Below are 13,581 nucleotides of genomic sequence, written 5' to 3'. Positions count from 1 at the left end.
GTTTGGATCAGAATAATCAGGCTAATGAAGGTACCTGGGGAGTCGGCTCTATCAGAAATCTGCATGCTGTCCTCTCTATCCAGCCAGCGATCATATCAAACTCTGTAATTATTTACCGTGAAAGGACATGAAAAAGGATTAATCAAGGAAATCTGACTGATTAAATCTTCAAAGGTGGCACTGAAAAGCAAGGGCTAATAAGGAAGAGGGATGTGGTCGGTGCTTTTATCCTTGAGGTAGAAAAAAAAACGAAGAACAAAACCAGACAGAGCTCTCCAGGACCGCTGGCACACAGGGGTAAAAATGAGCCAAAAACATTGAAGGAAAACAACTGGCACCATCTAGTTGTCTGTAGTTGTCTGATCAAATTCTCTCTGATTTTACGAGATGATACATTTATAGGTAATGAGACAAATGATGCTGTTGATGACATTTAATGGCTTAATGTGGATAGGTATTATTGTTGAATTTATGATCACCACACCATGTTTCTAATTGTATAATAATAGAAATTATTACATTTCTGCACTAAAAAGTTGGACTTTTATTTTTTTCAAAAAAATTATTGTTTTACAAAATATCAGTTATTTTTCCAAAAATTTGAATAAAGAATCCATCCAAGCATCCCTCATCACTTATCCAGGACCGCGAGGGCTGGAGTTGATCCAAGTTAATATTGGGTGAGTGGTGGGGTATGCCAGTCTCATGCACAGATCATCAAATAACAATCAGAATCTAATACCAAATTGAATCTTTGGCATCGGACCTGAACCATTCAGCGTTGGTACTTGACGACTCAACAATCAGTTATCTTTCTCCAGAATTTCTTCAATAGTTACATAATGTTATAATGAGTTCCGCTCAATATTCATTATTTAATAGAAAATGTAAACAGAATAAAACAGATGGGCAATTACAGTGGTTGAAGTACATTTAATCAAGTACTGCAATTAAGTAGACATTTTAGATACTTTGACTTCACTTGAGTATCTCCAATTTTTGCAACTTACTTCTACATCACTGCATTTCAGAGAGAAATATTCTTCTTTTTACTCCACAATTCATCTGTAGTCACTTATGAAAATAAGATTTTACACAAGACAAAACATTGTGTGCTAAAGCAAAATGATTGTTAAAGATTAACCTGCCTAGTAGTATATAAAGTTGCCAAATCAGCTCAACTCAATCAGCGACATTAAAATGGTGCTTACATGTTTACACATTATCAATAATATTCGAGTAATATCTTGTATAAAACATCTGTATTTCTGCTGGTTAAAAGTACTTTTGCTGATAATGCTTTTAGTAAGATTTTGAATAGAGGATATAACATTGGCATATTTTTTTTTTTATTTAAGGAAAGGATTTGAATACATGAACACCAACATTTAAAGAGTGACTCTTATCAACCCAAAAGAAGCTCAAGTAAGGATGATAGGTCAGACAACATGTTGCATATTGAAGTCCAAAAATCAAACAAAACCTGTGCGATTATAACACACACATACTTATAATAAAAAATTCAGGAGAACGCAGCTCTTTTTGCATTATCTGAATTATTACACACACCAACTTGTCAACCGTATTCTTAATGGATATCCGTAATGTTGAATGTCTCATTGAACCAGTTAATGATCTTATGAAGCAGCTGGCCTTGTCCTTGAGGACAGAAATTCAGTGTTACTTATAAGCTATTAATTGTCTGAGACAAAAGCCAACCTCTGCAAAAAAAAAAGTATGTGAACAGAAAGCCGTAAAAATGTAACTGTATTACTTTGGCCAGCAGTAGTATAATTTGCTGGTTGAATGAGTCGGGGCGTCGATCCAAACAGCTCCACGTGTCAGTGGGAATGAAGACGTACGTAGATCAGAGAGAGGAATGTAATGTCCTGCATTACTCTGTTGGGTGTAATGACGAGAATTCTTGTAAAAAATTCTAATGCTGAGAGAGTCAGAGAGAGAAATGTTTCGATAGAGAGCAGCGACCCTGAGGGGGAGAGGAGGAGGCGTTGGTGTGTGTGTAACTGTATCCCCCTGGTGAAATGTGCTTACTGCTCCAGTTTGATGTCCTTCCCCACTGTCCCTTTACCTAACCCCCTACACGGCACGCTGCCAGAAGGTGTTGTGTGTGTGTTTCCATATTATGTAAATGAATTAAAAGTGAAGGTGTCTGCCTTAAATTAATCTTGGATATGAGTTTACACAGGCATCTCTTCCTCAAAAGTCACAGCAGGATCCTGCCAAGCCTGACAGGCCGGAGCCATTACTGCTTTTACTGCTCACATTAAACACTTGTTTTTTCCTGAACAGCCTCATCTCATTTACACAAGAGCACTTCACACTCTGAATGTCATTAAACTGTCCATATAGCTTTGATAGCCTGTACTTAACCCTGCATTTATCCACCATATTCCATAGTTGAGTTGTCATGCACGAGGCACAGTGGAGCCTTTTAGCATATCAGAATTAGACTGACATTTACGCGACATTGCGCCATGCGTCAGTCTCACCTCAGGCCTCGCCTCCTGCTCCTCTACCTAATACTCTCCTCCCTGTCTGAAACGAGGCTTGCAAGCACATTTATGACATCCGATCTGAATTTACACATTGACTGGCAGCGGCGTGGAATCGACATGCTAGCACACAGGAGTCCAACTGGATCATGTTAGTTAATTTTGTGCAACCGTGTTCATCTCACAGCTATCCACATTTAATTTAATCATCCCAGCTATTCCAGCACCTCACTTGGGGTGTTTCATCGGATGACAAACTGAGACCGTGTAACGGGTGACTGCGAGGCTGAGGGTGTTTGGGACTATTGCAGTGGATCAGCATTTTCAAAGAAGGCCACCTGCTGCGAAGGTTGCCTCCTGATGTTTGAGGATTTGCACTGTGGAAAAACTGCACCAGGAGGCCGTCATCCTCAGCTGCTGAGGTGGAGAAAAAGAGTTGGGAATATACAATAAGACTGAGATAATCAGCACATCTTTATTCACAAAATACTCCAATTATTATAACCAGATTTAAGCGCTTGATTTAAATGTGTTCCTTAAATAACCTGAGTGTAAAAAATCTGTTTAATCACTGGGTTAATGTCAAGAGGGATGTTAAATAAAATCACTTCATGGGGGTTTATTAAGAGTGGGAAATTGGTACAATATCCTCAGTCGTGTAACTTGCCTTGACTTGAGCTTGACTGATAGTTTTAGATTAACAATGAATTAAATAACTGTGTTCAGGAGAATTTTAGTGTCTTTCAGCTCATCATTTTGGTTTTACAGCCTCACTTGACTGTTTTGAATGACTCTCACTGCTCTCATCAGCATAGTTTTTTAGCTTCAGGCAGCTATTTCCAGAGAAAATAGCTATAATAAACCAACTGTGCACTCACTGCCCAGGAACCAACAAAGTTTGCGAATGGCTGGCGAACTAAGTGGAGCAATGAGTGGCTAAAGATTTGGATACTTCCCTCAAGAGATGGTGGAGACCAAACACAGAGCTAAAAGAGAGTGAACATGGAATTCAAATGAAGGCTAATACTGCTCAAAAGTGTAAATACTCACTTGCCACAACAACTTTATAAGATGATTAAAAAATGGTGCATGTGCTTACGGCCTGTTGCAGTGACCCCAAGTAGGCAAAATATATATGTTTTCAGTATTGATATACATATATATGCCATCATTTACTAAAAAATCAAATAAGATATTGTTTGTAGATAAAATAACCAGATAGAAATGTCTGTGTGCTGGAGGATTAAGCAAATGAATCATTTCACAAACCAAAGTATTTATCACCTTTTGCAAAAATCAAACAAAAATTCCATAGAGCCAATCGCAGTATTTGTTTGTAACTTCCTTTGTTTTTCATCATGTTATTTCAAAGTGAATAAATGCCAGCAAAGCAAAACAGTGCATCAAATAAGCACAACATAAACATCAGATTGGTTGGAGCATCGGGTTTTAGTATATATTTTTAAAGATACAGTTACAGCTGAAAATGACGACACAAATGAACAAGTCTGCCGATTACACATATCTTTGTAATGTCATCTATCCGGAATTTTTTGTTAGCACAACGTCATAGATTCCATAGTGATTCAGTCTATATTGCCTTAAACAGAGAAACCGAAGGGTTCGCTACCACAGCATAGTATAGTTGGCAAATTCTTCAAGGTATATACATAAATATCATCATGTCTTGATATCTTTATGTGTTACATTTTTGGGCCACCTTAAAAACTCAAGTTATATATCAAGTTACTCAAGTAGAATCCACTTTACTGCAATGCAAAACAAGTTTTTTCCCTCAAACCTTTGTTTAAAAGAACCACTTGTTATTAACTTTACATTTTGACTCTCTGAAACATTTACATTCAGATTTACTGAAGTCCAAGTTTTAGGACAATGTCTTTAATCTGAAAGCACAAATGTGCATTTTAGTAGCTGTAGCTGTAGCTATGTGATGCACATTTTGTCTTTTATTTTTAGAGCCACAGACTGAAACAGAAACCTGTTGGCCAGAGTAATTTGTGTGGGAACCCGTCTCCAAATCAAAGAAATCAACAAGAAAAAAAAAAAATTACTCAACATATCTGTCTGTCAGCCATCTGTTTCATCCGCCAATCATATTTCCCTTTGCTTCCCCATGTCAACATTTTCTTCCTTTTCTTCTTGTCTCTCAAGTTTCACTGACTTGCCATCGTCCTCTTCTTCCTCAACAGCACACGCACTCCAATCCCTGTTTCCTCTGATCTGCCATCCGTCGCTGGGTCCCCCTCCTCTCTGCCCTCCCCTTCCTCTTCCTCACACATGCTCTCTCTGCCTGTATCTCCCTCCTTCCACAGTTGTCCTCACATATTAGGTTCCCCGGTCCTAAGAAGCAGAATTAGCCTCTGGAATCTTGTGCACTTGTTTTCTTCGCTCCCAGAGAAACAGAGGCGGCGGCATGGAGGGAAAACACAGAGAAAATACAGAAAAACACATAGAGGGGATCTGAGAGAATCTGAAAGGAGCCGGATAAAGAGAGAGAGAGGAAGCTATTGTGAGGAAGATGAAGACGCTGAACATCAAGCCGCCTGCTGTTTGATGCAGCTACAGTGAGGGTATGTGGCTGCCTGCGCCGAGCATTCCCCCCTCCACTCTCCGGCTGACTGGTGCGAGGTTTGGCGTTCCGTGCTACTTTATTTATCTCTTCACAGTAACGTGAGCATACCTTCATTTCTTCCACTCAAAGAGGACGTCTGTCATTACTTTACGCTGGCTGACACACTGACCTTTGGACTCTCTACTGGACAAAGAATCTGGATTCATTTCCTCGTGACGAACAGAGGTGACCAATGTGGGGCTCAGGTAAGATCATCGCCGTCTACTGAACAATGTCAAACCACCCACAACTCTGAGCATTCCTCCTTTGATCATCTTAAAATGAACCGAGGGGCGGATAAGCCAGGATCTCCTCATTATTACGATATTCAGGGCAGAAATAAAGATCCAAGTGACAGTCTTACATGAGGCTTTGATAGTTCCTCTCTTTGATGAGACGTCAGGACTCAGACAAGACTTTGCACTCAGACCTGGTCAGACCACCAACCTTTCACATACATCATGGGTACGATGCAGGACAGGAATGAAGGACGAAGGCAGGGGAAAGAGAGAAAGACAGCGAGCTTTGGCTTTAATAAAGAGGGCACTGACAGGATTCTTCAGGATGTTGCTGACCAAATTATTCCTTCATCAGCAATCACAGCTGGAGAGAAGAGTTTGGCAGATGCGGGAGAAATAATGAGCAACGTGTGATACACTGGGAGGAAGTTTTCTGTTTTGTATGATGGGATACATAAAGAAAATCATAACAAATGTGTTATGAGGAGATCTTCGATTCCAGTGTGCTGATACTTCTTGTATTGTACGATTCAAAATACTGAGCAGAGTCTGCTTAAACTTTCATAACAGAAACGGGGCACAATTTGCATATCTTGAAATTTAAGAAAAGAGTCAAGCAAATGAAAATTCCTGAAAAAGGAATTCCTCAGATGTCAGGATCAGGTCATCGGTGACTCTAATAAAACATTAATGGCTTCCTGTAAACGTGAAAGAAAAAAAAATGTAATTCAAGATCCACTTCCTGGTTTTTCCTGGAGCTGTATACTGCTCTTGAGATCTTCTTCAGTAGACAGAGCTACCAGAGTTGTTATCATGTGATCCAAGTAACCCCTGTCTCAGATGTGGTTGAGAGCTCTCGAAAAACATAGTAAGTGGACCTTGAGTTAACTGCTGTCTCCTCAGTCAAGTATAATGTTTCGCAGACAATTTCCGTCTGGTGTTTTAAATGACTTTTAATTGTTCTACAACTTGTTTTTTTTTGTTTTTTAAAGATTTCCTGCTTTGTGAATACATAAATACAACGCACTTAAATTGGTATACATGTGTCACAAAGAGAGGATTACCATTAAGAAATGTGTGTTGTTAGACAATAGATACTTGGAAATATTCACATAAAAAATGTGTCGTAAAAAAAACAACAGTTTTGGCTGCACACTAAACGATGACCAGTCCCCAACAAATCACATTATTATTTATAGCCCATGTGCCGGTGAACTAGTTACCCCTTCGCTGCACGCTGACAAGTGTTTAGTCCAGCGCGTGTATTTGTGTGTGTGTATTTATGTATAGTCTGTTCCCAGTGTCCATTCTAGCAACACCTATTTTAACCACTGAGGTGCAGTGAACAGCCGCCCCACACTGACCTCACTCAGAAACACACCCTGTCATGTTACACCGAATAGATTTACAGCCAAACACAGCTGACTGCTTTTCAGTTAGTGTGTTTGGTTTGGATCTAGCAACAGTCCGCAGCGGGACTCTCTGAACACAAAGCAGCAAAGGCAGAACCAGCGAAACCCATTAAAAAAACCACAGCACTGACTTACAATATTGTTCAAGTTTTCTAAATAAGTAATTCATATGAACTGATTGTGTGCTGATGCGGGACAAAAACGGTAATTAGTAATGTTGTGTATGTTTCTTTCACCTCTTCACCTCTTTCATCTTCATCATTAACCTGTAAGTGGCCGATTTAACACACGTAGGGCCGTCTCATCAGTGTTACACATCAAATGAAGACCTCATTTAACGTTGGCAAGACTCCTCAGGACTCACTCACTAACGATCGCGGTTAAAATTAGAGCTCGACAAGCCTGTCACACAGTTATGGCCTCCTGGAGCGGCATGAGAGAATGATAGGAAGGTGGAGGTCACACACACACGCACACACACGCACACACAAACATACACACACACTTAAATACACACACACTTAAGACTGATGAAAACTGTAATCATTACTTCTTGAGATGCAATGATTACTCGCCAACTATTTAGTCAATTGTCAATTTTGATGATGTATTAATCGCTTTGAGGCACTTAAAAAAAAAGAAAAATAACAGGATTCCAATTTCTTAAAGGATATATTGATCTCAAAATGAAAATGCTGTCATTATCTACTCACTCCCATGCCGAATGAAAGTTGAGTGAAGTTTAGTAGTCCACAAAACATTTCTGGGGCTTCACAGCAAAACAGTGTTGCACCATTCTCCTAAACAACTGAAGTAGATGGAGATGAGGGGAAAAACAGCTGTTCCACTGTAATCCACGTGTCTGGAAGCCCTGAGAATCAAAAATGTTTTGAAAAGACGTAATTTACACCTTCCTGTTGCGTTGGAGCTTTTGCAACCACGTCAGATGGGATGCTTTTAGTTTAGTAGCTACCATGAAGATTTCAGCCTTCAAAAGTGTGTAAATAATGTCTTTTAAAAAGAATTTACAGTTCAGGCTGTATGGAGCCATCTTGTGCTTTTTTTCCAGTTTTTTTTACATTTTAAAACAAGTCCCAATCTACTTCAATTGTTTAGGAGAATGCTGCAACACTGTTTTACCGTGAAGCTTCAGAAATGGCTTGTGGACTAAAAAACTTCACCTGACTTCTATCTGCAGAAGGTGAAAGGTTTCAGTTTTGTGAGAATGCATCCTCTTAATGTAAACATTCTATAGTTTCTTTACTCCTTTATGGCAGTAAACAAAATATCTTTGGGTTGTCAGAAAAAACATGGCATTAGAGGACGTCATTTTGTGCTTTAGGGCACACTGATCAACTTTTATTTTACTATTTTCTGACATTTTATAGATAAAACAACGGTTAAAAAAAAATCGCAAATTTTATGCAAAGACAAAGTATATTTTAGTGTGACATGAGAGATGTATCTCTATCAATTCCACATCCACTGTATATGTATATTTACTGTGTTTTGCTCCAGCAGAACGTGGTTATACTGATCACCAGAGAGTATGGCACAGAATCAGCGTACTTTATGTTAAATTATTTCACAGAAGAGTCCTACTAAGCCAAAACAAGTCCATATTTCAAAAACAGATTATCTCTGCAAAATTCAGTTTTCATGTCTACTTTTATAAGCAAGTTTTATAGGGACAGTTAGACTTAGACCTCCTCATCGTCTGATATTTTGATGGACAATAACAGACGTAGCTGCAGACTCCTGCATGAGGTTTGCTTTTGCCTATATTTAAGCTTAAGTGCAGCTCATTCTTTCAAGGCCATAATTACATGATCTGTATTTTTTTTTTAACCGGGCAATCACTTCTTTCAACCTGAACAGACAGTTCTTTCTCTGAGAACTAGCAAAGTGTTTTAACAAATGAGCAATCTAAAGTTTTACTATACATCCCCCTAGAGACACACACATTCACACACACATGCAGGATGGTGTGTTACCCGAGTCCAGTGGTCCGGTTTCAGTTTCCCATGGTGACATCCATTAAAGTCATGCTGTGTCTGCCCCTTTACCCTCAGACAGCCACATTAGCACCTGGCCAATTGGCCATCACAATACACCTACCTGCATTATTCAGCCCAACTCAACTAATGAGGAAACCTTATCTCACACTCTCACACACACACACACACACCCACACACACACACACACACCTTATCCTGGGTTCTCACACGCTTGAACACACACAGGCAGATTTACTGTATGTTTTGTTGTGATGACTGTTATATTACATAGAAATGGGTCGCTTCATTTTGCACAAAGCTGGAGGTCATGCGGTGACAGTGCTGCCACATCTTGTGGAAGCTTGATGACTGATCTTGAATACACATTAGCACAGCGTTCCTCTTTTAATACATTATTCTGTCAAATGTCGGTGAAGACGTGCGTGCAGTAAGCTTAGTTTTTGAGCTCATTCAGCACTCCGTGCCTGTCAGACGGCTGTCAGCGTCCTCCTGCATCCTGCTGTTCCAACACGTCTTCCGCATTTCCTCACCTCACCCTTTCATCCCCAGTCAGTTTGTGTTAACCTCAGTCTCTCCTCCCCTCCCTCTGACGCTTCATCGAGGCTCTTGAGCTGTCAGTCTCTGTCGTTTGCCTCTTTCTTCTGCTCACACAGTTTGTCTGGAACGGAAACCATAGTGTGAACTCGGCCAGCATTTACAAAAACATTCAGGTAGAAAGGGAGACCAGAGCAAATATGTAGCCCATGATGTTGTGAGGGCAGACGATAACATACTGAAGACATGTTTCTGATGGTGTCGGTGTGAAGCATAAGGCAGAGTCTGGAGTGAGACAAGGGGCGAGAAAAAAAAAATCGTCAAAAGTAAACAGCAGGAAAAGGGTGACGGAGGGAAAGGGAGAGCAGAATTGACAGCGGCATTATCACTCTGCCTCCTGATTCAAACACCCCAAGAAAACGCTCAGCACCGGCTGCTCTCATTGGCAGAGCCTCCAGCCAATCACAGCTCGGGAATGCAAGGTGCCTTTAGGTTATACCCAACCCCAAAATATGAGAGAGAGGGAGGGAGAGAGAGACAGAGAGAGCGAGACAGAGAGAGAGAGAGAGAGAGGCATGCGGTGGTGCAGAGGTTCCTCCAGTGAGGCAGGGTTCCATCTCAGCTGTATTCTCTGGTGTCCCTCCTGCTGGAGAGAATATATAATAGTGAATAAATTACAGGCTTCCTTTGCAGTAGACTGAGTGCATGTTGTGTTGCGGTCAGGGCTGCTGCTGTGCTCCTCCTCCGGCAACAGCTGGCTGAACGAGACGTGTGTCGAGATCTGAAGGGGAAGCATCTCATGTGGACGAGGCGTGCAGAAGAGACCCATCATAGGGATGCACAGCGAAGGTTGTGATGCTGGATGTCTTTTCCACGTTGAGTCTTGAGTCACGCCAGTAGAAGATCGAGAGAGCGAGAAGTGTCGAGCGAGAAGATAACGTGGACAGAGAAGTTGACAGTGGAAGGATCCAGGATGATCTTGGGTAAGACGGTGTCAGAAAGCTTTTCTCTCCTTGCTCCTATTGATCCTATTGATTTGTCTTTTACGGTCACATTCCTCCTGCGATCATTCATCTCCGTCACAAAGTTTTGGCTGCATGTGCTGCTGTCTCAAACTCTGATGCATCTTAGATGGTCTGATGCCATTTAGTCATGTAGATTAGTAGAATGGTACGTTCCTATTCATGTGACGTTCCTATTACTACTTCATTGTCATTCATCTGTATATTTACGAATCCTGTAGTCTTCAGTTATTCTAATAAAGATTTTTTAGTTAGACAGAAAATAGCCAACGATGGAGATGGAAAAGATTAAGTACCTTCTTTTCCTCCTTTTCTTTCTTTTTTTTTTGCCACTGAAAGATCTAATTACTGGAACACTTTAAAACTCATCGCATTCAATTATTAGGACAATTTAGGAAATACGCCAAAAAGAAGGGGTCATATTTCATTTTCAAGTACTCTAACATGACCCTCAGTCAACACGCTGGTTGTTTTTGTCTTACTTCTGTACATTATGTGATTAATCATCTCAGTTTCTCACTGACGAAGTGCAATCACTATTGACAGGATGTCTCCATGTCATTCATTTCATTACCTTTTCCTCAATGGCAAGCTTCATTATGGAGCAGAACCAAGGAAATCAGACACCTCTGGGCTCATTTGGTCTACAGCAGGCTTTATAAACCAGTCTACTTCCCTGCAGGCTGTCATTCGAACAGTTTTTTAAATATAAATCATAGTATTCATATGCAAATTATGTTTTGTAAAAAAATACATTTGTGTATTCCGCTTAATTATGTTATCCTCTGTTATTACATGAAATACACAAGGGGAGATTGTTGCATAATAAGCCTGATAAGATGCACGTCCTGTAGTGGATTTGTTTTAAAGTTTAAAATGCTGATTTTTATGTGACGCAGTTCATAACAGTCGACATTAGACGTTCCCATTTTACACATTTTCTGTCTCAACATTTTTTTCTTGTCTTCTGAACAATATCAATGTTTGCTTCTAGCCTTAAATTTGATTTACTGCGATGACCTTGTTCCACGTATGTGTGTGTATACTAAATATTTAACCACTTTATTTTTGTTTGCTTGCTCTTGCCCCCTGCTCAAGTCTCCCTGTGATCTGAGTGTGAGTTTGAGCTCTTGGTAATCCCTCCCCCGAGCTGAAGCTTTAGCTCTGTGTGCATTAGACATTAAACAAACTGACACAAGATCACAACAACATGGGGTGATGGGGTTTAATATGCTGTATTAGTTTCCTTTCACTAAGACGGAGATGTAAATCCAGAGACCAAAATAGTGTCCATGAAAGGCGATGACAGCAGCGGTGCTGAAAGGAGAAGATGGAGGGACAAACACAGCAGTCTCTGCTCCCCTCCATCCCCCAAAAACACTCACTGCCTTTCCATCCTCCGCCACCGCAATCTAACTACTGTATTTCTTTTAATGAAAGGCAATATTCAAACATGTCGACACAATCAGCAGTGGAGTATGAAAGAACTGGCATTAAGCTGGCTCATCTCCCTCGGTGTAGAACAGTGGTAGACGCAGTTTAGTAACTCTTGTGTGATTTTAATGATGAATATTTCAGACCCAGAGGTTCAAGGTCTTTATTTATTTAAAAACTGGCCATGGCTTCTTTCGGGTCTGATGCAAAAGACCTCACTCAGCACTATGAAAAAACATTTGCGGCTTGCATCACTCAACCAGCATAAAGTGATCCATAAATGTGAGTGTGTCTGTGTGTGTGTGTTCAAATCTCCTCACTCATCAAGGGCCTCCAGAAGAATCACAGGTGCACGTTGTCTTAGATAAACAACATGACCTTTAAATCCTTGCAAGGCAGTGAGGAATGAAAAGTATTGAAATTTAAAACGGAAAAATGTGCCGGTCACTCTTCATGTTTGACTTCCTGACATGTATTTCACCTGTGTGTCTGCGAAGCCTGAAATTATCGCACAGAACAAAAGCAGCACCGATAGGCGCAGAAGAGCAGGTCAAACTCTGAGGGTCTTTAGTCACAGTATATGTACTGTATACTTCAAATGCCTAAAACAACCTCTTTTGAACCTTTAACTGACATGAAAGTGACAAAGTGACTCTTGACTCTTATATTTAAAAACTTAAGGGGAAAAAATGGGTTGTTGTATTAGCAATGCAAAGCCTTTTATGTAGAAGTGTGGGCTGGATGGATGGTCGAACAATAACTAAACATGCTGAAGTGTGAGAGGGATGATTTGGGAAGTGTGTCCATGGCCACTCCTTTTTAATTACCTACAGTATGCACATCATGCAAGGTGCGATAGACGAGTGTGTTCATGGTACATTTAGGCTCCAATGTGCAGTCTTCTATTAGTCTTGCCCGAACCACAGTGGTTTGGACCAATCAGTGTTCTTTGAGGAACTACCGGAGGCGTGTTTTTGCTGTAACGATAGCAACTGTTCTTCAAAAAGTAACAATGGCAGCTCTTTAAGAGTTTAGAGTGGATGCTGCGAGAGCATTAGTGACTGTGTGTCAGAACTGGCGAGCATTTCTTCATTGAAAGCAGAGCAAATAATGTAATTTAAGTTTGTTCGGTTTGTTGATCTGACTGGTTGAAGTTAGCCTGCGACAGAAAGTTCCAAGAACCTTCTAACACTTTCCTAGGACGCCTTCTCGGATCTGGTGCGTCAGTTCATTATCCTCTGGGCAACCTGGAGATCTGGACCCTGTTTCATAGCAATCTATTCAAAGGTTGCTGTGATAAAATTAAGCTAAGTCATATCGATTTTATTTTTATAGCCAAAACATGCTTCAAGGGGTTTGTCAATTTCATACGACAGGCAGGAAAAAGCATCAGGAAAAGCATCGAGAGAAAAAAATAAAACTGACCATGCATGCTTGCACAACATTTTATGACAATCCATCCAATAGTCATTCAGATATTTCAGTCTGAACAAAAGTGGTGTACCGACTGACCAACATTCCTGGAGCGATGCTGCTTACATGGCTAAATATATTCTGTTTTTCGGAGCTCAATTAACAGGCTGTGTTGTTGTGCCTGAAGCTAATCAAACCTCTGCAGTACCGAAAACTGATCACCAAACAATCATATCAATCATTTCTTTGACAGCCTTACTGTATGTGACGGTTTTGGAAGACTGGGTGTCGGGAAATGGTTATAGGTGAGGGAGGGCAAGATATATTTGTCATTTAGTCCAGAGGAATTGTTGACCATAATTA

At 40.4% G+C, this 13,581-nt stretch overlaps 1 protein-coding gene across 3 annotated transcripts in view; it reads left to right on the top strand.

The window, feature by feature from the left end:
* Nucleotides 1–4,765: 4,765 nt before the first annotated feature.
* Nucleotides 4,766–13,581, top strand: part of LOC115583945 (zinc finger protein 385A-like) — a 30,725-nt gene continuing 21,909 nt past the window's right edge. The window contains exons 1-2 of one of the 3 annotated variants that reach the window (XM_030421230.1): nt 4,769–5,351; nt 10,073–10,332. In XM_030421230.1, coding sequence (XP_030277090.1) covers nt 10,323–10,332 — 10 coding nt within the window. In that variant the 5' untranslated portion in view covers nt 4,769–5,351; nt 10,073–10,322. Of the gene's footprint in view, nt 5,352–9,705; nt 10,333–13,581 lie in introns of those variants that run through there. The other 2 variants (XM_030421228.1, XM_030421229.1) reach the window with 2 other exon arrangements.

Source organism: Sparus aurata, chromosome 6, assembly GCF_900880675.1.
Source record: "Sparus aurata chromosome 6, fSpaAur1.1, whole genome shotgun sequence".
Taxonomy (NCBI): domain Eukaryota; kingdom Metazoa; phylum Chordata; class Actinopteri; order Spariformes; family Sparidae; genus Sparus; species Sparus aurata.
This window is presented reverse-complemented; position numbering and strand designations above follow the sequence as displayed.